This window comes from Anabrus simplex, chromosome 1 (assembly GCF_040414725.1).
Source record: "Anabrus simplex isolate iqAnaSimp1 chromosome 1, ASM4041472v1, whole genome shotgun sequence".
NCBI lineage: Eukaryota > Metazoa > Arthropoda > Insecta > Orthoptera > Tettigoniidae > Anabrus > Anabrus simplex.
Window position 1 is genome coordinate 344,878,111 of NC_090265.1, and position 25,973 is coordinate 344,904,083.

The window sequence follows — 25,973 nt, forward strand, 5'->3', positions numbered from 1 at the left end:
AGTAGGCTATGTGCTGACACTGAGTGTCACCCTCTCCCTACCTTATCATCATCAACCTCCTCCTCACACACCCAGACATGCAGCAGGTCACTCATGGGTGTTACTTAGAAAGATCAATACCTGACCTCTCTGCAAGCCACACAACACCAATCAATCAATCAATCAATCAATCAATCAAACACCCTGTAAGATACTTATACTGAAATAACACACAACTATCTTGAAACAAAATAATTGCTTTATTGATGATTACAGGGTAACAAACATAAAATAAACTCTAGATAACAAAAGTAAAATATATGTACAGTTTGTCGAGATTCAAATGATAACATAACTACCGTGCCAGGACATTAAATCTAGTTACTTGGAACAGTGAAAGAGTCCAATCTGGTAATCGTCCTTCTGAATACTCCCTGTGAAATCTGAAACAAGTTGTTGCATAAAGACTCTGTAGCAAATTCATACTTTAAGACCAATGCAAAACATAGGAGCCAGTTTACCTTGCAATGATCTCTATGAAGATATACGCATTTGATCCACTATGTTCAGCCCATTTGAGAGCAATGAAGATCATATCAACATCACAGAACTTCTGTTCTGAAACATATGCATGGTAATATAACAGAAGTTACATCACTAAAACATAGAAGCAATAAAAAATTCAACATAACACATCCACAGGATAAGGGATATATTACTACATGAGAATAGTGAGTTTGCTTCGAGACATATTAGAGTAGTGCTATCAGGTGTTTCTTGTAGCAGGCTAGTGAAGGCGATGCAGATAAAAAAAACCTAGTAATTCTAAATTATAATAGTTAATACCTAGTGGAAGATGATGGACAATAATATAGATGGGTGGTAGGAAATACAAATACCCACAAGAACCCAGTTGGAGGGGACATAAAGACTGAGGAGTTTCCATTTTTAAAAATTTTAGAACAGACACATAACCAAGACAATTCTAAAATAAATATTTTAAAAAAACATGGAGGAACAGGTGAGGGACTGTCCCACTGGGTTTTTGTGATGTCATTTGTCTGAATTTTGGTGAAATGAGACACACATCAGATGATTGATTCAATACCGTTTTATTTACAAGTAGCCAATGATAACTACTGTAAGAGATGAATGGCATCAGAGTACACAATTGTTCACCTCCATAGCCTGGGTTCAATTCTCAGTATTGCCAGTGATCTAAAAATAGCATGGAGGCTGGTATGTGGCTAAAATGATACATACAGCTAACCTCCATTCGGGAGTGCCTGAAAAGAGCTACACCACCACAGGATAAGGATATGAGTTTACTTACTATTGGGCAATTGTCACATCAATAAATTAATACAAAATAAAAACTGATTTTTATCTTTATAGCAGTTATGGTATTGATATTATTTATTGTGCACAAAGTTATCTGGCTGGTCACCTAGCAACACCACTGTTGTACCACCATCATAGGCTCAGAGAGAGCTTTCTACAGGTACCCAACATGATGGGTCTGAATTAATATTTAGCAGTCAAATTGCAAATTTTTCAAAAAATTGCCAATTTTCAACATTAACAGAGACTTACTCACAAACTATGCTTGTATTCACTATAATGTCATTTATGTTTGTTAGCCAGTCTATTTGTGAACAAATCAAGGCCTAAACCTTTTAAACTGGTCAATGTGTTCACTTGCTATGGCACTCCGAAGCACCCAACGCTCAAGACTCCTGCCCTAAGTTTATTATTGTGACATTTAGCCAGGGCCTTGAATTACTCAGTGATATCAAATTTATCACTTATAATTTGCCAGATACAGCCTGTGGACAACCTGGTAAACAGACCAACTTTCGTAACGCCAACTTTCCATGTATGCAGGCCTGCAGAGTGAAGCACTGTCACGTCAAAAAAGACAACAGTACCCTTACAGAACATGGAGATAATGATGAAGGATCTCAAAAATATCTTTCATGGCAAGCTGAGTCAAAATGCAAGACAAGATATAGCAGTGTTTCAAAAGACAGAATTAAAATTGTTGACCCTTACCACTTACAGTAGAAGGCAATATTCATTTTTTATAGATATTAAAACTGTAGCTTATTACATGCCAGTGAATGTTCATTCTGACATACTGTCACACCTCAGTTATGATTCTCTTCTTTTGCAGATGTAGATTTAGATGAAGCACTGGCAATGAAAGGATCTTAAATCAGTACAATCTTATTGATTGATTATCAAACTAGGGAATAAGCTGTGATCTGTTCTTTTATAGATTTCATAATGTGAGAAGTCAAAAAATGCTGAAACAAGAGGAATCTTTGCCTCAATCTTCATCCATTTTTCTCCTCCATAATTTCAGATTCTTTAAAAAACAGAAATATTTTCAGCTGATTTCTACAGGAACATGTTGCTTCCCAACAGAGAAGCATACAAAATTTCAACTCTTCAAAAATATCACATTATTATGCCAGTTTTCCCAAAAAATCTGATTTTGCAGGCTGGTGTATTTGAGCACCTTCAAATAGCACCGGACTGAGCCAGGATCGAACCTGCCAAGTTGGGGTCAGAAAGCCAGCACCTCAACTGTCTAAGCCACTTAGCCCAGCAACATTTATTGTAACGACAACATAATTTTTATAAAGCTATGCATATTTTACAGAAGTAGTAAGGCATTATTAAAACACCAAGAAAACATTATTATCCACTGTAACAATGCATGATGTAACTATGGGATAGCTTCACTGAAAACAATGAATGTCATAAGAAACATATGTTATTGCACTCATAACTACCACATTTTGTTAACTCTGATTGTTAGTGCCTAGCATAATAATTTTACCACAATGAAAAGTATTCCATCTAAGACCAGGCTTGTTCATCACACTCATTACAGGCCTATGTCTTCTACTCCCAGTCATCGAGCTTGGTCACCTGCTCACTTTCTGCACAGTTTTGATACGTAGGTACAGTGCGCTCTCTGCAGATAAAATAACCACTAGTAGAGAACCTGGATTTTGAGGGCCTGTTCTTCTTCCAGTCACATTTGAAACATCTTCCTGTGCCACTATGAACAACTGGATGAGGATGTTCTTGCTCTCGTGTTCCACCAATGATCTCCTAGACTCTTGCTCGCATTGTTCTTGGAAGATTTCCGTGCAACAACCGTAGCTGCATGTACATACTCTTTCCACAATTCCTGTGCCAGAGATTTCAAAAATCGTCTCCTGAGCATTCCTGAGTCGTTCACATTAGTTTTCAGAATGATGAAACTGTTTGTTCTACCCACATTCAGAAGGCCATACAAAATGGTCAACGACCATCGGTTGGCTTTTCCTTAATATAAATAATGTTATTGGCTTTACATCCCACTAACTACTTTTATGGTTTTTTTGAGACGCATTGGCTTTACATCCCACTAACTACTTTTATGGTTTTTTTGAGACGCCAGGGTGCCAGAATTTAGTCCTGCAGGAGTTCTTTTACATGCCAGTAAATCTACTGACACGGGCTGACGTATCTGAGCACCAGTAAATTATAGCTTTATAACATGTCCATTACCAAGGGATACAAACAGTACCAATTGTCTACAGTCACAAAGCGACCACTGCCTGATATTGGTTGTACCAGCCTCTCTACCACACTTTTTGAAGATTGGCAAACCTAGTAGGATCTCGCTGATTGCTTACCGGCATAGATCTCAATGCTTAAGAGTGTAGGAGGTTCTTGCACAGGCCAATGCAAATATCTTTATCCCATATTTTGCCGGCTTACTCCTAATATACTGTCTGAAACCGCATTTTGTGCAAATGGTACCAGCATTTCGTTCATAGTACAATACTCACTAACTACATAATTGCACTGGCAGTTTTCCACAAATTTCTTGAACACTTCTTGGAGTGGCGCAAGTTTATTAAGCAATTTTCGTTCTTCTCTGCTATTTATATAGTCAAATCTAAGAACTTGCAGTAAGAACTTAAACACTTGAGAACCATACAATTTCAAACACTTGAGAACCATACAATTTCAAAAGAATTCCATACCAGTGCCATCTGATGCCCAAAGATCTTCCATAGTCAGGTGGAAAACTTTTAGAATTCCTGACATATACAAAAGACCAAAGATGGCTTTAATTTCTGCACTCATTGTTCTCACAGCGTCTCTTTCCTGCAAGTAATTATTTTGATCCATCTCTATCCATACATTTGTAAGTTTGTTTGTCACCATATTGTCAGTGAAAAATAGTTTCCGCACATCTAGTGGAGTGCATGCTTTAACGGTTTGTCTCCTTGAAGTAAATAGGTTCATATTATATTGTGAGCAAGAGTCCTAACATTTTTAGGAAGTGCATGTACATCCCAGTGTGTTGTCCCATCTCTTCCAGTATATACGGGTTGGTTTATTGCTTTTACTTTGTCTAATTCAGCTACTTCCTGTAATTCATCAACAGAAATTTCAGAACTGGAGTCGTTACCACTATCTTCCAATACATCCGCATAATCATCATCATCATCATCATCATCTACTCCATCAATTGGTGTCTCTTCAGCGAATAACTGTCTTCAAAATGTACATTACCTATTTTCATTTAGCAGTTCTTACCGCTCCCCACATTCTACACTGTCCAACAGCCTCCAAATTCTTTCATTTTCTTCTTCCATGTCAACACAGAATGTTATAAAACACTACACCACTGAAATATTTACACACTGAGCATAAATGTTTGCATAAATTCCGTAACATAAGAGGTTGCACTCGAATGAAAGCTCCGCCTCGCTAAGTAACGCGCGGGGCCGCATGCGGATGAATGCTCCAAGCGTTCAAGAAAAGTGCGCTCACACTGACAATGTGATTGTTGCCAGGCTAAAACTTCCCCCACCACTAGCCAACAGTTTGAGGAAAAGGTATTGAGCGGGACAGCAATTAAGCACAATCTTATTACATTACACATTCATAATTATTTAAGAGCCCAGACGAAAACTTGGTTTGTGACCTCTCATGGGTTAAAAATGCTATTAAGGTGGTGGGAGAAAAAATGTAAAGGAGGTGAAGAGGAAAATAAGCAAGAGAGGGTACAGTGATGATTGCAGACATAAAAAGTGTGAAGTAATGAGAGCATCAAAGGCATACAGGAAACCTGGAGGAGACAATCACAGAACAGAATTCTGCATTAAGAGGAAAGAATACAGAGAACTATAGTATATAATAAAATCTGAATGGGAGAGGCAGAGGGTTGATGAATTAAATAGAAATTCTAATCATAGGGAAGTAGGAAAGTGTGGAGTACAATTAAGCGGATATGCAGAGAGCAGAAAGCTATTCGGAAAGCTAAAATAAGTCATGTTGATTGGATGGAATATTATAGGAAATGAATGGGTGGTGAAAACGTGGAGACTGCAAATAAAAGGAAATGGAATACTGGGAGGACTGGGATGTGTTGTGCCAACATTGGATAAGGAAATATCGATACAAGAAGTAAGAGAGACCTTAGAAAAATCTAGGAAAGGGAAAGCAGGGGCTATTTCAGGCTTCACTGAAGAATTTTAGAAGAAAATGGTGAAAAATAGGTATATTCTAGAGTCCATCCAGAATTAAGAGTGTACTACAGGCTCTTATGGGCTTTTAAATTTAGCAGACACCCCCAGAATTTATGACTTGTAAAGTCTTCAAAACTGTATTTTCGCAGGCTTATGTAATAGGTTGATGATCAGGAGTGGATAGTACATGATAATTTCGTGATATGTAATTCATACGTTCTAATATGCAGCGTGATTTTGTAATTTATCTGACAGCAGAGTCTGCGCACTGGATAGAACAACCTGCATACTGTTGTACTTGGCTTAGAGCTCCACTGAACTCAGGAGTGCAGATCTCTCCAAGATATTTGAGTGCTGAGTGTTTGACCGTAGGAAGTATTTTGCATAATGAAATAATAATAGTGATTGAAAAATGAAATGAAAACCTACAACCTGTTTTCCAGTCATTGACCGGGTCAGGGATGTAATGAATGAAGCAGATATAGGCTGTTAGTACGATGGGGTCACCACTCCCGTTAGTACGATGGGGTCACCACTCCCAAAGTGATTTATTAATGACTGATATACGCTATGAAATGAGAATGGAGAGTGTTGCTGGAATGAAAGATGACAGGGAAAACCGGAGTACCCGGAGAAAAACCTGTCCCGCCTCCGCTTTGTCCAGCACAAATCTCACATGAAGTGACCGGGATTTGAACCACGGTATCCAGCGGTGAGAGGCCGACGCGCTGCCGTCTGAGCCACGGAGGCTTAATAATAGTGATTAATGTATAAAAAAGTGGCATTAATGAACATGGCTGATGTTCCGTTTGCAAAATGTAAACCGGGGGAAGTTTTAAAGCACTGAGAACAACATATAGTTTGTAATGTGTACAAATATATATAGACAAAGAACCAGGAGAAAAGTGTGGATTGGATTGCGAGGAGAATTGACTGAATAAGATGAGCAGTCTGACGAAAGACCGGGTGACACGCCGCGCCGGTAGACTTGCCGCACCACCTTCAATTTCAAAGTTACCGGGCGAGTTGGCCGTGCGCGTAGAGACGCGCGGCTGTGAGCTTGCATCCGGGAGATAGTAGGTTCGAATCCCACTATCGGCAGCCCTGAAGATGGTTTTCTGTGGTTTCCCATTTTCACACCAGGCAAATGCTGGGGCTGTACCTTAATTAAGGCCACAGCCGCTTCCTTCCAACTCCTAGGCCTTTCCTATCCCATCGTCGCCATAAGACCTATCTGTGTCGGTGCGACGTAAAGCCCCTAGCAAAAAAAAATTCAAAGTTTGGTGCTAGATGTCACTAAATGTGCTGAAAGTAGTTGAGTTAGCTCAGTAACAAAGATTTCTATCACTTGTACATTTTCAATGTGTTGCTGGTTTTAAACATAGAAGTACAATATTTTCCTTGAAAATGTCTTGGGACTCCTTAAGTTATTGTTTTGCTATCTGTGTTTTTCTCAATTCTTCTGCATTTAGTAAGTTTAATAGATAGTACTGGATGTTGTGAAGGCTCTGCAGGAAGGTTCACCATTACTACATCAATACAGCCTTGAAAGCAGGGTGCGGCATCTGCCCCGTAAGTTTGGGACATTTGACGCAGTGCTTTCAAGGGTGACACGCTGCACCTTGTATTGAGTTTTATAGTATATGAAATTATTTTTCCTTTACTTTTCAGTTATAAACTAAAAATGCAAAAGCAAAGCAACGTGCCAATGGAGTACCACTGACCTGCTACTAGGGGCAGTATACACATTTTTTAATTTTTTTTTTGTTGTTGTTATTTGCTTTACGTCGCACCGACACAGATAGGTCCTATGGCGATGATGGGAGAGGAAAGGCCTAGGAATGGGAAGGAAGCAGCCATGGCCTTAGTTAAAGTACAGCCCCAGCATTTGCCTGGTGTGACAATAGGAAACCACGTAAAACCATCTTCAGGGCTGCCGATCGTGGGGTTTGAACCCACTATCTCCCGGATGCAAACTCACAGCTGTGCACTCCTAACCACATGGCCAACTCGCCCGGTAGTAAATAAAATTAAGGGGAATTTTCTATTCAGAAAGCAGAGTATCGTTATAGTATGCCAGAAAGAACTATATGCAGGCTTAAATTCCTGCTGAAATCTGATGTATGTAGCATACGACATTTCCTGATGTAGATTGATCGTATAAATCACCATCTTTTCACTGATATGAATGTTGCAATGTTTTTAAACTCGTAAGTACTTCACTCACTGTCACTTTGAAATACATTCTGTGGCGCAGAAGCATAGCACGGTGCAGTTTGAATGAAAGAGAAGTAATTAAGTTATAATAAATCAGATGATAACAGTACCAAAGTATATGCCCTCCAGGGGGGCTCATTCCAGATTCCCGCATAACGTCACTTCATGCTGATGTCACGTGGAGAGCTCCAGTGGGCAGGTGTTGCAGTGACCGATAGGGAACTCGCTTTCAGTACAGGTCTATATTGCGGTACGCAGAGTCTTGTAATATTTTCTTTATTTTGTTGATTGTTGTGTTAAAACATAAGTAAGGATTGTAAATATAAATTTAATTGTACTATGGCACAACATACTATTTAGGGGGGAAAAACAACTGGCGTCTTGTACCACACATTTCCAAAATGTGAGGAGATTGGATGAGTGTGAGTGTTGCTCTGTAAGTGAAATGACAAATTCAATCCTGATAATGCCAGAGTATGTTCCAAACATTACCTCCAGAGGATTATGAACGAGATTTGACAAATGATCTATTGGGATTACCGCAGAGAAAAATCTTACGGGCAGATGCTGTTCCGTGTCTATCCATTGCAAATTGGTATGGTGATAGAGCTTCTCGTGTTCAACCAGTAGCACCATTCTCAGCCAAACAGCAGAGCAGTAGGCCTCTTTGGCCACTACTTGTATGTGATATTTAATAGGTCGTAATTAATTTGACCAGCTCCGTAGAAGTATGCTTTTAAGTCAACTATTTCTACCGTGCTATGGTGTTGTCTAGTGGCAAGTTTAGCTGACTAATTTAGAAGGCTCGGGTTCAATTCCTGGTATTGGAACATTTTTTAAATCTTCAACCTCATTCTGTTGTATGCCAACAGAACGTTTCAAGCGAGAATATGGAGTTACGAAACTACGATACTTACAACAACTATACACTTCAAACGTTAAGTAGTTGTTTTTATTTTACTTAACTATCGTAGTTTCAATTTTATATATGTTTAAAAAGTGATCGCACATAAAAGTTCACCTTCATTTTACAGGTTTCCAGTGATAGAGATTTGCGTCATAAGTTAGGAGCGTGAAGAAGCGGGCACTTTCAACATTAGAGACTGTCACGAAAGAAGAGAAAAGATGATCAGGTGACTAGCACTGAATCGCTTCAAAATAAGATCTTAAAACTCCATAAGCGGGTGGAGATTTTGGGAAAGGATACCGAGGTTCTAAGACGAAGAGAATCCGCTCTAAAGAAGCTCAGGATACCTTGGTATCTAGTCTCAAAAATACGACCGTCTCCGCCGAACGTGAAGAAGAGTGCACAGAGAGAGGAAGTAGCTAAGAGTCTATCCAAGTGTTTTTCACCAGGGCATATTCGATGTCTCTTGGGAGCAACAAACAAGTGAAATGATCCTCGGAGGACCTAGCAAATGATTTGTCATTGAGATCGCTTTCCAGAAAAGCATAATATTATTAGAGGAACCGGAACATTCCTGTACCATGCCGGTCAACCTTACAAACATGGACTCGGCGCTTTAATTTTAACACAGGTGCCATTTCTGTTGAAAGCCAGAGCAGGAAATTACAAGGAGTCTGTAAAGATTGTGGTTTTGACATTTGATGAAATGAATACAAAAGAAAACCTACAACCTGTTTTCCATCATGGACCAGGTCAAGGATAGAATGAATGAAGCCCCCATCTTGCGGCGAGGAAAGGAATTGTGCCGGCTGCCGAGGCCTGTCGCACTCCTTTGGGGCAATGATTAATGACAGAGATAAAATGAAATGATAATGGAGTATGTTGCTGGAATGAAAGATGACAAGGGAAAACCGGAGTACCCGGAGAAAAACCTGTCCCGCTTCCGTTTTGTCCAGCACAAATCCCTCATGGATTGACCGAGATTTGAACCACGGAACCCAGCGGTGAGAGGCCGATGTGCTGCCACCTGAGCCACGGAGACTCTGAAATGAATACCGATGGTCGAATTTCATACGATTCATCTGACGACAGCACACTAGGGCCTTTACAACAACGTCCAGGTAGTGATGGTTCGAGGACTCTTTGCTGCATGAAAGCAAGCCATGTTTTATGATTTTGACGTGACAGTGACCTCCTCAGAGATGTTAAGAAATGTAATTAGTAAACTTGAGGCTTGTAATATTCATGTATGTTGGCACAGTAACTTGCGACATGGGGGAGGGATGCCAAAATGTGAAAGGAACTAAACGTACACAAGGACAAGAGTTTTTCGCCAATCCAGTTGAAGATAAAAGGAAGGTGTAGGTTTTCTATGATGTACTCCACCTCTCGAAATTATTGAGAAACCACTTTTTAGATTAAGGCTTGACATTAGCTAATGGTTCAGAATTTCAGAGGAAGAGAATAGAACACCTATTACAAAAACAGGGGGCCTATCATCTGACACACCATATTAATGAGGCTCATCTGAGTAACTGGCAGAATGTGGGAATGGCTGCGCAGTTATTTTCCAGGCGCACAGCTCTGGCAGTGCGGTGACCGTTAAACAAGGACGTTGAAAGCAACTTCATCAAGCTGGTCAATGACACCTTCGATGCGTTGAACTCCAGGGGGCCCAAAGATGAAAAGACTCCCCTTTGGAGTGGATACGGCTTAAATTTAAGGAGCCAGGAAAATACTATGAAACACATTTTGGAGGTGATTACAGAAGTGGAAGTTGGTAAACGGAAAACTTTACTTCCGTTTCAGAAGGGGTTCGTAATTTCTATAAATTCTCTCTTGGGACTTTTTGAAGACATGTTAAATGCAAGTATGTCTTTTTTTTTTTTTTAACTAGATTAAACTAAGACTGCTTGGATATTTTTTTCACATGTCCGTGGTGTAGGAGTATTTTTATAGCAATCCGTCCCCTTTTGTAGTTTGTAAAAGAATTTGACTTCTTTTACTTATAACCAGTTTGAGGTACTGTTTGGCAGTTTTCATGGGCTTTATATTTATAAATCTGAAAGAGTGATGTAGACTGACTTCTATAATTAAATCAAAATTCCCAACTTAACGAGAATATTATCTCTCTGTACATCAAAACTAGGACTTTCATTAGAATACATCACATCAACAAAATACATCAAATGCTTTGAAGAAGTATTCAGCAAAGAAGTCGACTGTGAACAGCTTCAGCTTCTTCAACAACTTCCTTAGCCATCAAAACGTGAATTCTAAATCCAATTAAACCAACAACTATTCTAGTGTTTCTATGTATGTATTGTTCTTACAGTCTGCTCTTAAGACGTAATTACTCAGTCTTTCTTCTATTATCTGTATACAGTATTATATGATTGATTGCAGGTGGTATGTAAAGTACCATTTTATTATAATGAGGCCTACCTTTTAATTATTTATTAGAAAATTGAACTTGTTTTGCCTAATTATGGAGGTTTATGCTGCATGCAGGAAAATGCAGGCGCATACTTCTAGCCCTCCACACTACATCACATCCGGTCAACCAATGAGAGCACTGTGAGCGGGAATGGCCTACCTAATATACTCTACCTACCTTGCATGTCCTCTTTCTCATGAACTAATTGTCCCATTAACCTGGGAATTGTGCTAAATGAATTTTTTAATGTTTCCTGGTTCTCTCTTAATGTTTCCAAGGCAACAATTATCCTAGTTTTTGTGGCATTGTGAAACAATCCGTGCAAATACAAGAACGTCACTTTCATTCCGCATAAAATGTGCAAGATCTCTATTAGTAGGCTACAAGATGAATACAAAATCAACTAATGTAAAATATTGTAAACGTTTGAAAATAATCCGAGCTAACTACTGTAACAGTTAAGTTTTGAAGAGATCCCTGATTTTCTCAGTACTCACACCTGTATCACCTCCGTCCACTCGGTAATGTTGTTGAGTACAATCATTAAGTTTAATTAGAATCTAAATTGTTTATTGAATTGATATCTAATCATTTTCTAATATCATGTAATGTATTTAGCAAATGTTTTGTACATATTCTCCACACTATATGTTATAAAAGTACGTATTTCTGTGAATAGTCTATCATTTCTACCTCATTACATCATCTCTCACAGGTGTGTGGCAACTCTCCCTTTACGCACCCTTCCATTCTTTGGTTCATAATGGACCTAAATGAATTTTATATAGCAAACTAAGTGTTAAATAATCAAGCACACGTTCTTCCCTTTCTGCAAAAAGTTGTGTTAAATAATCAAGCACACGTTCTTCCCTTTCTGCAAAAAGTTGTCAAATCTAAACACTTAGGCCTACTTTTAAAAAATACATGCACTTAATAGAAACATGCGGTGTATCACCCGGCCTTACCTTATAACAACTTTCCACTCTCGCTGTTATACCTTTCTTAGAACTTGTTATATTGTTATTACCAAAAGTGGCCATGTGTGTTTACTCGCTCCGGCTGTGGAGCTAAGTTCTTCATTCAGGAGACGAGTGGGTTCGAACCCCACCATCGGCTGTCCTGAGAATGGTTTTCTGTGGTTTCCCATTTTCATTTCAAGGCAAATGCCAGGACAGTTCCTATTCATAGGCCACAGCTGAATCCTTCCATCTCCTTATCCAATTTAATTCACCATCATTCGCTTGATCTTCATTAGTTCCTCAACTGAGGTTGGTGTAGAGACGGTATCCAGGCGTAAAAGACATGCCATATAATTTCATTTCATCTCACCTCATCCCCGACCCGTATCAGGAAACAGAACTAGGGGATAGATGTACATTTATTATTATTAATAATTTACGTCCCACTAACTACTTTTATAATTTTCGGAGACGTCGAGGTGCCAGAATTTAGTCCCACGGGAGTTCTTTTACGTGCCAGTAAATCTACTGACACGAAGCCGTTGTATTTGAGCACCTTGAAATATCACCGGTCTGAAGCAAGATCGAACTGCCAAGTTGGGGTCAGAAGGCCAGCGCCTAAACCGTCTGATGTAATTTAATTTAATAATAAACCGTCTGAGCCACTCAGCCCAGCTTATTACTATTATTATTAATATCATCAACATGTGTCACTCGCCTGCAACAATGTGCGTTTAACTTACAGAACTTTCACTGTTCAATATAATTTACAACACTGTATATTTGTTTACTTCATTTCTTCTGTGCGTGTAGTAATTACTTAACGATGTGTGCTGTGTTGTAGTTGGTAAATTATCTTGTTACTAGCGATACTTAAGACGATTATTTTGTGTCATATTTTGGGCCTCAGTGATGTTAAATATACGGAATGCTATATTTTAATTATCTATCTCGCCTATCCGTTATTATTGTGCATCAAATCAGTGCCATCATTACTTATGTTCAGTACTGTACGAGAGCTGTGCTACTTCACTCACTGCATGTGGCAACACTTGTGTCATAAGAGCTATAGTACACTCAACTCCAGATGACAGTAGAAAGCACTGTTAAATTATTTAATAAAATAATTGAAAGGGGTGAATTTTCAAAATTTTGGAAAGAGGAAGTGATTTGCCTAGTCTATACTCGAGAAAAGGAGATTAATCAAACCCAAACAGTTATAGAGGCATAACGTTGCTAGATACTTAAAGTAACATATACACAGATGTGCTGGCAAAAAGGATTATGAAGTGGGCAGAGGGGGACTCAGTCCTGGAGAGATTCCAGTCAGGCTTCAGAGAAAGGATGAGAACAACTGACAATATATCTGTGTTGAGAATAATAATGGAAAAATATGTACAAAAAAGAAAAGAGGAAAATTGTATATCACTGCTATTGGCATGGATACAGCATTTGATTGTGAGTATAGGGGTTGTCATGGCATAAATGGGAAGAATAGGGGTGTCTCATAAGATGATCACCGCAGTTGAAAACATATTCAGAAGTTAAGTACTCAACTAAAGTCAAGGAGGATCTAGTATTGGGGAAATATACTCAAAAGTAGGGCTGAGTCAGGGATGTAAGTTGTCCCCTATACTGTTTTTATTACTCATAAATGATATGAAGTTGAACCTCAGTTACATGCCTATCAAGGTGAAGACCAGATTTTATGTGTAGCTAAGAGTTACTTACAAATCATGTTAAGGTAGTATGTCATATAATTATTAAAATAATTTTCTCTATTTTTAGCAGACAGGTTATTTCAGAGATACAAGTTAACAATGTAATTTGTACTTATGATTCTTTTTATACATCAGGTTTAGAACATTATTAACATTGTTGATATTGCACCCAATTTTAAAATATTATTCTGAAATAGTGCTTCTTTTACTAATGACTGTGCAAAGTGAGTTACAGTATAAGCAATTTTTATATCTTCAGCCATTTCAATTGTGATTTTATATCAATTATTGTCCACTTCTCTCCAGCTATTTGAATTTTAGTTTTGTGTGTATTATTGTCCACTTCTTGTACAAATTTTACTTCCTCGTCCAGAGTGTAATTTTTCTCTTTCTTTTGTCCATGGCTGACTGACAGTAATGTACAATGTCTACTGACAGAACTGCAATCTTTATTACTAAATACAGCAAATGTCAGCTCTCGGCATCGATTTAATGAGGCCGCACAGTCACTTCCCATGACCTTCGCTACTCCTCCGCACCCCTCCGATATCTGCAACTAAAGTCCCACCACCAACAATGCTGGCTCTAATGTATTGCATTTGTAATTCACCTGCATTTCTGTAACAAGAAATTCATGTCAACAGCATTATTTTAACTCTGTTATGTGCAAATCAACTGTCTCATAATCTTTCCCTTTTGGTTAGATGTCATGCGGTCACTTTCTACGACCTTCATTACACTACTGTACTGCATCCCTCCAACATCCACAGCTACCACACCACACCCCTCCGACATCCACACCTGAAGTCCCGCTGCCAACAAAGCCAACTCTAATGTATCTATTTCTAACTCGCCTGTGTTTTGATCAGAGGAAATACATATGTCGGTGACATTATTTTAACTGTATTACGTACAAATAAACTGCATTTCATGAAAATACATATAACACTGAATTACATATAAATGCATTGCAAAAAATTGAGGTTTAACTAACACGTTTTAAAATTATATTTCGCCAGGACCTACAGAAATTTACTGTTAAAACACTATTACGTAGAAATGAGTTACTGTATTTCAATCGAAAGGCTTTGAATGTGGAGTTTACCCCAGTCTTGAGAGTCAGGATATTCCGGGTCTCATTTTTGTGGATGACATCCTCTTCCTTGCACCGACTCCTACCAGCATGCAAGGTAATATATATGAAGTGGTACATTGCTGATTTTAAAATTAATGCATAAAAAACCAAGGTAAAGGTATATAAGTTGAAAAAACTAGTATAATTGTTCCACCTAAACAATACATTCAAAATTTATACACAATTTCAAATCGTAAAACCATCATACTGTAATTTTTCTTTTCTTTCTAGATTTCATATCTTGCAAGATGACCTGATGGCAGCTCATTTTCAACACTACTGCTCTGGCTGGCATTATATTTAATTTAATCTACGTTTGTAAACTCAAACATTCTAGAAGTTTATATAAAGTAACACAACATTTCTAATGAATTAGCTGTCAATATTTTACCTGATGCAAATTTTAAGGAACAGAGGAAATTTTTATTACAATATTAATGTTATACATCACATAAAAGTACAACACTTTTCAGCAGCCGGCACAATTCCTATCCTTGCTGTTGGATGGGGGGGGGGGGCTTTATTCATTCCATTCCTGACCCGGTCAAAAGACTGGAAACAGGCTGTGGATTTTTATTCATTTTCATCCCATAAAACTGTTGTCAGACTCATTCAGACTTCATCATACCACACTGAATGACTCATTTAATGATGTTTAAGCACACACCTATTTTATCTTAAAACATATCATATGAATGTAAATTTTACTCATGTTTTGCAATTTTCAATACATTACTTTTAAGCCAATTTTATTTCTAGACAGCTGAAGATAGCCTAATGAGGCCAAAACATGTACTGTTGTTTTAATACAATGTTTTTACAACTTTAAAATGTGAATAAATTTTGACTGTATTGATTAGGTGGAACAATTATGCTAGTCCTTTCAGCTTATATAACATAGTCATCAAAACGGACTTCAAAATGAAATTTATTTCAAGGTAATGGTATGTAAAAAAAGATATAAATTATAAAAGAATAAAAAAATGGTAGATGGGTGAGGCAAAATTAGAAGTCATCAAGAAAATAGAGTACTTGTGCATGATTGTAAGTGGAAATGAGAAATGTTCAGAACAAATAAAAAGAGCAAAATTAAGGATATAGTGCATTGTCAGCTATTAATATTTTAATAAAATGGATGCCAAACATTGATTACAGAGTGTATAAAAATGTATTTAATGTACTAGGTAGATGTAGATATTGTATGGAGCAAAGGTTGTTTTTTTGCTTAGCGTCGCACTGACACACGTCTTATGGCGACGATGGGACAGGAAAGGTCTAGGAAGTGGAAGGAAGCGGCCGTGGCCTTAATTAAGGTACAGCCCCAGCATTTGCCTGGTGTGAAAATGGGAAACCACGGAAAACCATCTTCAGGGCTGCCGACAGTGGGGCTCGAACCCACTATCTCCCGATTACTGGATACTGGCCACACTTAAGCGACTAGAGCAAAGGTCTGGGGAGTTGAAAAGTAGTTTCCACACATGATGTAATCACTAGTAAATTTGCTAAAATAATTGTAGGATTACCTAGTTAAGCAGCAAACTGTGGAGGAAGACTGATGTGTAACGATATAAGTCTACAGGGATATATTGTTAACAAGGTAATTAAGGACTGCTTAAGACTGAAGTGGAGATCAGTAATGAAATGTTAAATATAATTTTCCAACACCAAATGAAATATTAAAATCAAGGGTACTAGGTAGATGGAGTATGGAACATTCTCGAAATGGCAGGAATGGGAAAGGGATTGTATAGAACATCAAAGAATATGCAAAAAAGCAATAAAGACTGCTTAGAGATAAAGTAAGTAAGAGAGAAATTTACGGATAACGATGATATATGGAAAACTGAAAACAAAACTCAGTTGTATATGATTGTAAAGTTATCGAACAGAGAGTGGATGCATCCGGGAAGAATTGCAAAATTATTCATCATTATTAAAGGGAATGTGGGGAAACTGATGGAAGAAAAAGAACTGACACATGCCAGTTAAAAACAGGTATGTGCCTAAAGCAACCTAGACAATATAACTTTGTTCAAGTACAGCAATATTAGATGCACAGATTGTAGTTATAGCATATAATTAATCACCATCATATTTTAATTAGTTTCCATGTTTCTTGACAGTTTAATACTAATATTCGCTTGAAGTGTTGCACATGGTACAGAGGGACTAAGGATGATTACTGTGGTGACCTTCACTTTGGAGGTCACGTTTCTGGGATATCCGATGGACCTCTGTAGCATGTTTGAGAAGTTTGATATATTTACAATAATGTCTTTGAACTTCTTCCAGACCATTCCATCTCTGTTCAATTTCTAATCACTTACAAGCGTTAAATTTTGGTTATTATCCTATTGCGATTTTCCTGACACTTTATCCTTTGTCTTTCTACTGCATGTTTTTAAACTACACTGAACTCTCCGATTAACCGGGATAATGTAGGGGTAAGACTTCTTGGATAAGTAAAATCGCGGTTGACTCACTAAAAGTTGAAAACAGAACAGGCATACTGAAAGTACAGTTCACGCAGGTCATAATCGCCATCATTTCTTTAGATGTTTTATAGCCTGGTGCACAATGCTCCTGTTTGAAAGCAAGAGTATGGATTGGTAGGCATTTCCAATACAGGCCAGACTCAGCCGCATCGTAAATTTGTTCTGGGACCAAATCCTCATCCAGAACAAATTTTTCAAAATATGAATTGAACTGTTGAGCAGCTTCTGTATTTCCACTTAAGAACTCGCCTCTTTACACTGACATCATGGATGCCATGTCGCTGTTTGAAGCGTGTAAACCATCCAGATGACGCATCAAAATCACCCTCCATCCCAAGAGCTTTGAAGAAAAACTGCTTTAGTCATACAGATCGGTCCCGATACTGGAGTCCCTTGAGCTCGCTGCTGAGAAAACAACTCCAACATGCATTGGTCAGGCTCCTCAAAAGATTTATTTCATAGTTTTTCAGTTTGCCATGCCACTGCCTGCATCGGACGAACGAACAAATGATAGAAGTTTGTCTTTGTTGTGTAAAATATTCTGCACGGTAGAATCACAAACGTTATATTGAACACACACCTGTTTAACGGTAGAACCTCATTCTGTATTTTGTACAATATCCAACTTCTGTTGAATCTTCAAAACAATATGCTTCCATTCATTTGCCATTGTTTGTGAACTGAACTGCACTGAACAGAAACAAGACACTGACAGAGTGGGGCGGTGTGGAGTAGAGCAGATGCTCGCGGCAGGTGATACACCAGCTAAAAATAACTTCAAGGTTGCGCCACCCCTGCTACTATTACGACTCTGCAATATTATCCTGACCCTTTGTAATTCTGTATTACTGTAACTCCTAATACTCGTGCATTTTTAGTGTTTTTGATATTGCAGTTAAGCCGCAACACGGCTGATCCGATTACAGTAATCGAAAGTTGAGTGTATGCTATATTATTTAAAATTATGGTTAACTGTATGTATCAAAGGAAAAGATTACTATAAACAACACCCTCTCCCTAATATGTGGATTCCAAGATTATGGGAGATGGGTATTATCTAATCTATAAAAAAAAGCCACTATGTAAGATGCAAGTACAGTAGAGTCTCGATTATCCAACCTAAACGGGACCTGGAGTACGTCGGATCACCAAAAATGTCCGATAATACAGAATAACTTTGAAAATGAACTGAACAAACAAGAAGGCTATATTGTAGTACTACAACAATGACATGTTTTATGGTACCGGTACTCTATTTATTGAATTATCAATTCAATTGTACAGTACAGGCAGTGTTGAACGAAAACATTCCAAATGTCTTACGAAAAGAAACTTGTCAACAATGTCTGCTTGCCTGCTGATCCACGTTTTCTTGTTGCGAGATCCCACCATTGATGAAAGATCAACACCTCCGTTGCGCTTGCTTCTGGCTCTTCCTCAACATAGGTTATTGCCATTTCCAATGCACTTAATCCTTAACTGCGAGTCATCGTTTTCTCCTTTTGTTCTGCAATGCCTCCTTCTTCTTCACCATCCTCATTTTCATTAGCATTCACAAAATATAATATCAGTGTCAGCTAGTTCAAACAGCTGATCTTGTGCACACTACTTACTCACATCTTGAGTCGTAGCATCCTCACAGCCAGGAATGCAATTCAGTAAGGGAACAATGTTTTCCATGTCTTCTTGTACCACCTCCTATCGATGTTCAACCTCACTCAACAATATGTTCCAAGACTTTGCTAACGTCATTGTTTCAACTTCTTCCCAAGACTGCACTATCCAGTATGTCACATCTTTCATATTGATTCATTTTTCTATCATGTCGTTGCTATTGTCCATTTCCTCTATCAGGGATGAAAGGAGTTTCCACCGATACTTCCTCTTCAATGTTTCCAGCACACCTTGGTCCATTGGTTGGCATGACGTCAGGTTAGGAAGGAGGAACATGACTTTGATGTCACCACTTCTAATTTACTCTTCATTTGGGAGTGATGGAGCATTGTCTAGTAGAAGAAGAGCTTTTCTAGGGAGATTTTTCGAAGCTAGAAATTTTTCTACATCTGGAACAAACTGTGTAAAAAAAACAGTCTTTAAAGATGTCAGCAGCCTTCTGATTCATGTAATGGACTGGAAGAGCATTAACAGAAATGTTTTTAAATGCCCTAGGCTTCTTTGCTTTACTAATCATAAGCAATTTTGCTTTTAAGTTCCCAATAAACTTACTACAGGCAAGAAGAGTAACTCTTTCCTTACTACGCTTGTAGCCAGGTGCAGACGTCTCGGCTTGGGCTGCGAGAGTTTTTGATGGCAGAATGTTGAAATTTAGCCCCGTTTTATCACAATTAAAAATCTGATCGGTTAATCCTTCAGCAAGAATTATTTCTTGAAATTCCTTTTTAAATTTCACAACCTCATCGGATAAGCAAAGGTCGGATGAGCGAGACTCTACTGTATTGCTGGTAGTGATGCCTGCATAGAAAAAAATATTTTTGTTGATGTTTTAATTCTTCAACTTACTGTTACACAGTTATGAGAACTAATAATAATGTTCCAATGGTTAGTTTCCAAGTGGCATATTGTCCTACTTAGCTTACACTCTGGTGCTAAAACTTTTTAACAAAGCATACATTGTGGTTTCTCTTTGCTATTGAATTTCATCCACATAAAAACAATGTCCAAATAACTGGTATCATATTTACAATATTTACATTCCTTCACGCTTTTACACTTCATACCGAGTGGAAAGTGATCAGGGATTTAAATGAGACTATGGAGTGAGTTATGTGGGAAACAGGGCCTAAGATTTGTAGATCCCAATGGCTGGGTGGGAGAGATGTGCACCCAGACAGCCTTCACTTGATCCACAGGGAGCATATGCTACAAGGTTTGTTTAGAAGGGTTATAAGGAGATACATTCAGGGAAATGGAACAGACTAGGGAGCAATGATGAGAGCACAGAGAGCTGGAAGTTCAAAGTAGGATGACAAAGTTGTTCAGAGTTAAACTGTAGATAAGTATTGTAATGAAAGGAACAGAATTACATACCGGTAATTTATATTTATAACATTTTGTAATATGAGTTGAATCATGGTTAAGAAGTGATATTATGGATCTGGAAATGTTTACGTGGAACTGGAGTGTTTACCCTAGAGACAGGATAGATTTGATAGGAGGATGAGTATTCATACTAGTAAAAGAAGAATTTGTAAGCTATGAAAAAGTTCAAGATGAGAAACATGAAATTCTAAGTGAAAGGGTGATCTCTAAAGATAATAGTCAACTTGATGTTTTTGGGGTGTACAGATCTGGAAGGGGTGATGCTGACATAGAATTATTTGCTAAGATAATCAGCTAAGTGGGGAATGACACAGAAAGGAACATGATTTTAGCTTGTGATCTCAATTTACCAAATGTTAACTGGGAAGTTAATGCAAATGACATGAAGCATGACCAACAAATGATAAGTTAATCTGGGAGGGACAGCTTAATCAGAAAGCTATGGATCAAATTTGAGGTGAAAATATTCTAGATGTAGTGGTGATAAAACCAGATGAACTCTGTAGAGATATTGAAGTGATAGATGGTACAAATGATCACAGAACTACTTTTGTCATAGTTAAAAATACATGCAATAAAAAGGATGGTTGTAAAGGAAGGACGGACAGTAACATATGGTTGATAAGAGAGGGATGAGGGAGTTTTTAAAGTAATTATAATTGGAGCAAGATGTTAAAAGCCTATGAAATGAAATGTCGTATGGCTTTTAGTGCCGGGATATCCCAGGACGGGTTCGGCTCGCCAGGTGCAGGTCTTTCTATTTGACTCCCGTGGGCGACCTGCGCGTCGTGATGAGGATGAAATGATGATGAAGACAACACATACACCCAGCTCCCGTGCCATTGAGATAGGTTTATAGCATTTGCTGAGAAGTGTGAAAACAGATATGTATACTTAAAGGTGATAAGAAATGGTAAAGACCTACTATATTATAACAAAGAAATAAAGAGATTAAGGAGGAGGTGCAGCAGACAGGAAAGAAATAAAGTTAGGAATGGTAGATGTTTTAATAAAGTGCTAAGGAGATCGCCTGAAATATTGTAAGGCTCGACTTTCAAAACTGTGTCACACTGAAGTCTTATCGCTTCTCTTTCAAACTCGACTGGACCCTGCTCAAGATTTATAGAAAAGGCATCATAAAATGTTGAATTCAGGTGACATTTCTTTGATATTTCTAAACCATTGTCAAGTGTTTTACAGCAACTCTCACTATTCAATCAGACAAGTCACATGGTTTCTAAGATGGGAATTCTTTAAAATGTTTCTTCTATAGGCCTAATTGTTTTTTGAATAATGTATGTTCCATCTCCAAAGCATGAATTCTATCCCACATGGCATCAATCAATACATTTCTGCCTTGCAAAGAAACATTTAAATCACTCTAATGGTATGTACTATCTGCGCACTTTTTAGTGATAGATTTACACCCTAGTGCTGAAGTGGTCGACTTCGGTTATCTTCGAGATTCGTATTGGAAATCTTTGAAACACAAACTAAGAATCGCTTATCATCGCTGTGCGACATCTGGCGTACACTTTAAGTACTCATACTACTGTTGTTTACACAGCAAAGCCAAACTATAGAATTCATGCTAAGAACACGTTTCGCAACGGGAAATGTTGTATAGTATTATATATTGTGTGTGTGACACAGTTGTTTGCTTAAAATAATAAAGGTTTATAAAATTCATATCGATCGATCATATTATCGATTCAATTCAGATTTCATTTCCATTCAGTTGGCAGTATTAATGGAACCCTTCTTACTTCTCCAACGAGTACAAAAATCTATCACTAAAAAGTGCGCATACTATAATGTTAGCTAAAAAAGAAGGCAAGGTGATTAACCTAGCACATGCATTCTTACATCACCACAGCCCTCAAATGCTGTACCAGAACAACCCGCCTTACAGTATAATTAACCTATTAAACGATAGGACTAAGCTAGAACTAACCCTACATGGTAACAGCTCCAGGGATTATGATTTTGAAAGAATAAGATAAGATTATGGAAAAATTAACCAGAGAGCTGGATTATATGTACAAATATAGTCTGCATGGTAAACAAAACTTCAAAGGTAGAAGTTACCGGTATCTCCAGCCAAATATTGAAACTACAAACAAAAATAAATTTTAACTTAAAATGATTGTTCGGATTGATACTACTACTACTACATATTAACTACCTACATGCATAGAGCCCAAAAATGACTAGTAAACCAAAGCAGGTTACATTCTTAATACTAAAAACACAGAACTGCTGTAACTTGAAACAGAGCTTTAAATACAGGAGGCAGTGGGCTGATCTCACATCAATTGTCCTGAGAATAGTTTTCCATGGTTTTTCATTCTCCTCTCTACGACGAATGCGGAACAGTACCTTTTATATGCCACTCCCCTCTCATTCTTCTTTGCACCTTAAACCACATCATCTCCCGACCTAAGAGAGTGTGTCACCCTCCAGGAGGCCTGCTGTACTGTATCAGGGTATAGAATGAAAGATGTTGTTAGTAGTAGTAGTAGTAGTAGTAGTAGTGGTGGTGGTGGTAGTACTAGTACTAAGAAGGTAGGCAACTCAAAAGTATCATTCACAAGAAAAATGAAATGTCAATGTAGCTTACAGTTTTCTAAAACAGCAAAGTAATTATATCACTGTAATTCGGAGGAGGGTGAACTAGTGTTAACGATAAACACATGCCAACAAATTCTGAGGTTTCTGAATCACAGGCATACCAACTATTCTTTGGAAGTGAACTCTTCGGGGCACAGCTAGTTGAATATCTTCAGGCTCAAGAGCAATATTACGTCTTTGTTGATCAGTCCAACTTGTCTCCACTTCATGCTGGAGTACTGCCAATGCTTGTTTTGTCAATAACCCTTTCAGATTATCAAACATATTCATGGCTACTAAGTGGGTAATAGTAGAAATAGCCTGCAATGAAAGAAATCACTGATTGGAATTAATCTAAAACTATAACCACTAATTAAACAAACTATTCGATGATATAAATCTTGTATATTATCCTACTTGCTTGGTTCCTCTTCGAAATTCACTTTCATCAAATTGTGGATCCCATGTACGTCTCAGCATTCCAAAGTCCAACTTATTAACGAGCCATGTTAATGGGTTTTGCATGTATAGTAATTTAGGTACAGGTCTTTTCTCTGAAGGTTTTCCTTGATCATCATTTTCATGATATCGTCTATGAAGTAATGAACCACATTTTCTAGGTTCTACCTGCTGACGGTTCCACCGAGGATCAGAAATAAAACTATCCGTCATTTTATGAAAGCCAAGTCCAAAAATTGGAGCTCTAGAAGCAATGGTATCATAATGATACTGTAATTTCGGAACAGCTGGGAAGGAAACCAACATCTGAAGTGAAAGGCTGAAACTTCTACCAATTGTTGGAGAAACAAATCTTAAAAATGGATTGCCATTCGTACAAGTTGTTATAAAAGCAGTCATTACAAATTAATAAAAATAATATTTAGCTAACGTAATGAAGATAATTACAAATTTCACTCGACTTCGTACCCGTAATACTGTGTAATTGTTCCATATTCCATTACGTAACTTACCAAACAGATAATGCGTAGTGTTACGGGCTAACGCGTGATGTTCGACGAACGTCAAAAGTTGGCCCTGCCCAGCTGTAACCAATTCCGCAAATATCAGGGGAGAAATTCTACATTAAGTTTTATTTTCCACCCAGCAATTGTCAAAGAATGAATGATAACTTGCACATTTGTGTACACAAAACATCGAAAAAGTGATATCGATTAGTACCATTTCTTGAATCAAGACCGACTATTTTGTTCTGTTCGTGAAGTTGATATGGGCTCGTTATTTCACCCAGACACAATACTGTATTATAATTGTACTAGTTCTAGACGCACACACAATTCCAATAAAAAAGTACACCAATGCAGTTTACAATGTTTTCTGAGTACGAAGTACTTGAAGATTGAGGGAAGTAGACCATGCAGCGGACTCACAAAATGGGTTCAAAGCACTTGAAGTAGTTCAGGAAAAGACGTATCACCTAGACAACTGAGAGTGAGGAAATACGTATACAAGACTAGGAGATATAGGAAAAGCACAGGGACACAAGGTATACTAATCTTCACGCTAGAGTGGCCGTCTCAGCGACTTCTACAAAACATACACACCGGGCCAACATATAAGGGATAAGCAGGAAAGGGCAGTGGAACGACGGAGGGGTGGATATATGTGAGAGTGTACGACTTTGGACAGATGGAAAGAAATATCTGAGCAACGTATATGGGGGATGTAGAGAGCGCAAAGTGTCAGTGAAATCGTGAACAAAAGATGAAGAGGGGCGACAGTGTGTTGATATGAACATCAATGAAAATGTACACGCGATCGGTGGAGGGGGAGATGAGAACAAACGGTAGCTATGTGTCTTGGTTGAAGAGGAGGCGTTAGGGAGGGCGGGAGGCAAATGAGAATATGATGAAATATGTAAGTAGTGTCAATGTATTTGGGGGAAAGTGGGGTTAGAGTTGTAAATTAGAGTGATCTAAGAACTGATTTAAGATACGTATGATTGTGGGAGAGGGCTTGTATACGAGACATGCAATTGACGAGGGGAGTGGATAATTGTATTGTATTAAGCTGGAGTACAGGCATCGGCGAGGAGAGTTGTACAATGGGCATTGAAAAAAGAGATGTTTGATATCAGCATCTACAGATCCACAATGACATAGGGGATGCGGTTGTAAGCGAAATCGAAATTTATATAGAGGTGTGAGGGAATGATTAAAGCGAAGACGTATGATATTGATGATATGACGACGAGTGTAGGTGGCGTGTTGATACCAGAAAGTAGGGTTGGAGACTATGATAGAATTTGCCCTTCTGACATGCAGATGTTGTCCATGTGTTTTGCCATATTTGTCGTTGTTGTGACATGAGGAGAGATATGAAATCTGTGGCTGGAACAGAAAATGTAGCTGGGGTTGTAGATAAGAGAGAAGCCTCTTTCGCTAAGCTATCGGCTCGTTCATTGCCTGGTATGTTCTTATGTGCAGGTATCCAAATGAGGGTTATTTGGACACCTAATTGGTGTAAATTGAAGAGGATGTGTTTGACATTATAAACATACCAGTTCAGCGTAATAGTCAACTCTAATAAGCATGCGAGGATTAATAAGAAGGTCCGCTCAGCTTAGCCGTTGCCTACGCGATACATAAGGCCGGGAAATACAGCACACTAGACTCGTCCTCGAGATACTTCCGGCAAGTGCAAGGTTCTTAAACACTACTAAAGGTTGGGCCCAACGCGAGACGAGCTGCTATTGGTTAACGAAATGACGTCACAGTAGGAGCAAAGCAGCCGAGCCCAGTGCGCGCAAATCAATAGGAATCTCATAAAATCAGCAAACATTACAGTTTCTCAGAACTAATTGCAGACCAGACATAAAGATTACTGCTGTTATAAGATTGAAAAAAGAGTACAGCATAGTAACTTTTCATTATTTCTATTACGAATAAGGCGTAA

The 25,973-nt window shown here is 38.2% G+C and overlaps 1 protein-coding gene across 4 annotated transcripts; it reads right to left on the bottom strand.

Annotated features, from left to right (window-relative positions):
• Positions 1-220: 220 nt before the first annotated feature.
• LOC136856772 (m-AAA protease-interacting protein 1, mitochondrial) lies at positions 221-24,290 on the bottom strand. Of its 4 annotated transcripts, none has more exons than XM_067134874.2 (5): positions 24,032-24,287; positions 23,478-23,806; positions 23,183-23,381; positions 501-597; positions 221-422 (listed from the first exon to the last, which is right to left on the bottom strand). In XM_067134874.2, the coding sequence occupies exons 2-5, from the start codon at positions 23,730-23,732 to the stop codon at positions 335-337; spliced, it is 639 nt and encodes a 212-aa protein (XP_066990975.1). In that variant the 5' UTR covers positions 23,733-23,806; positions 24,032-24,287; the 3' UTR covers positions 221-334. The 4 variants fall into 4 exon arrangements, with proteins under 4 accessions (XP_066990975.1, XP_066990974.1, XP_066990973.1 ...); XM_067134873.2 differs by having other exon boundaries at positions 23,478-23,847; XM_067134872.2 differs by having other exon boundaries at positions 501-592; positions 23,187-23,381; positions 23,478-24,290.
• Between the last annotated feature and the right edge of the window lie 1,683 nt (positions 24,291-25,973).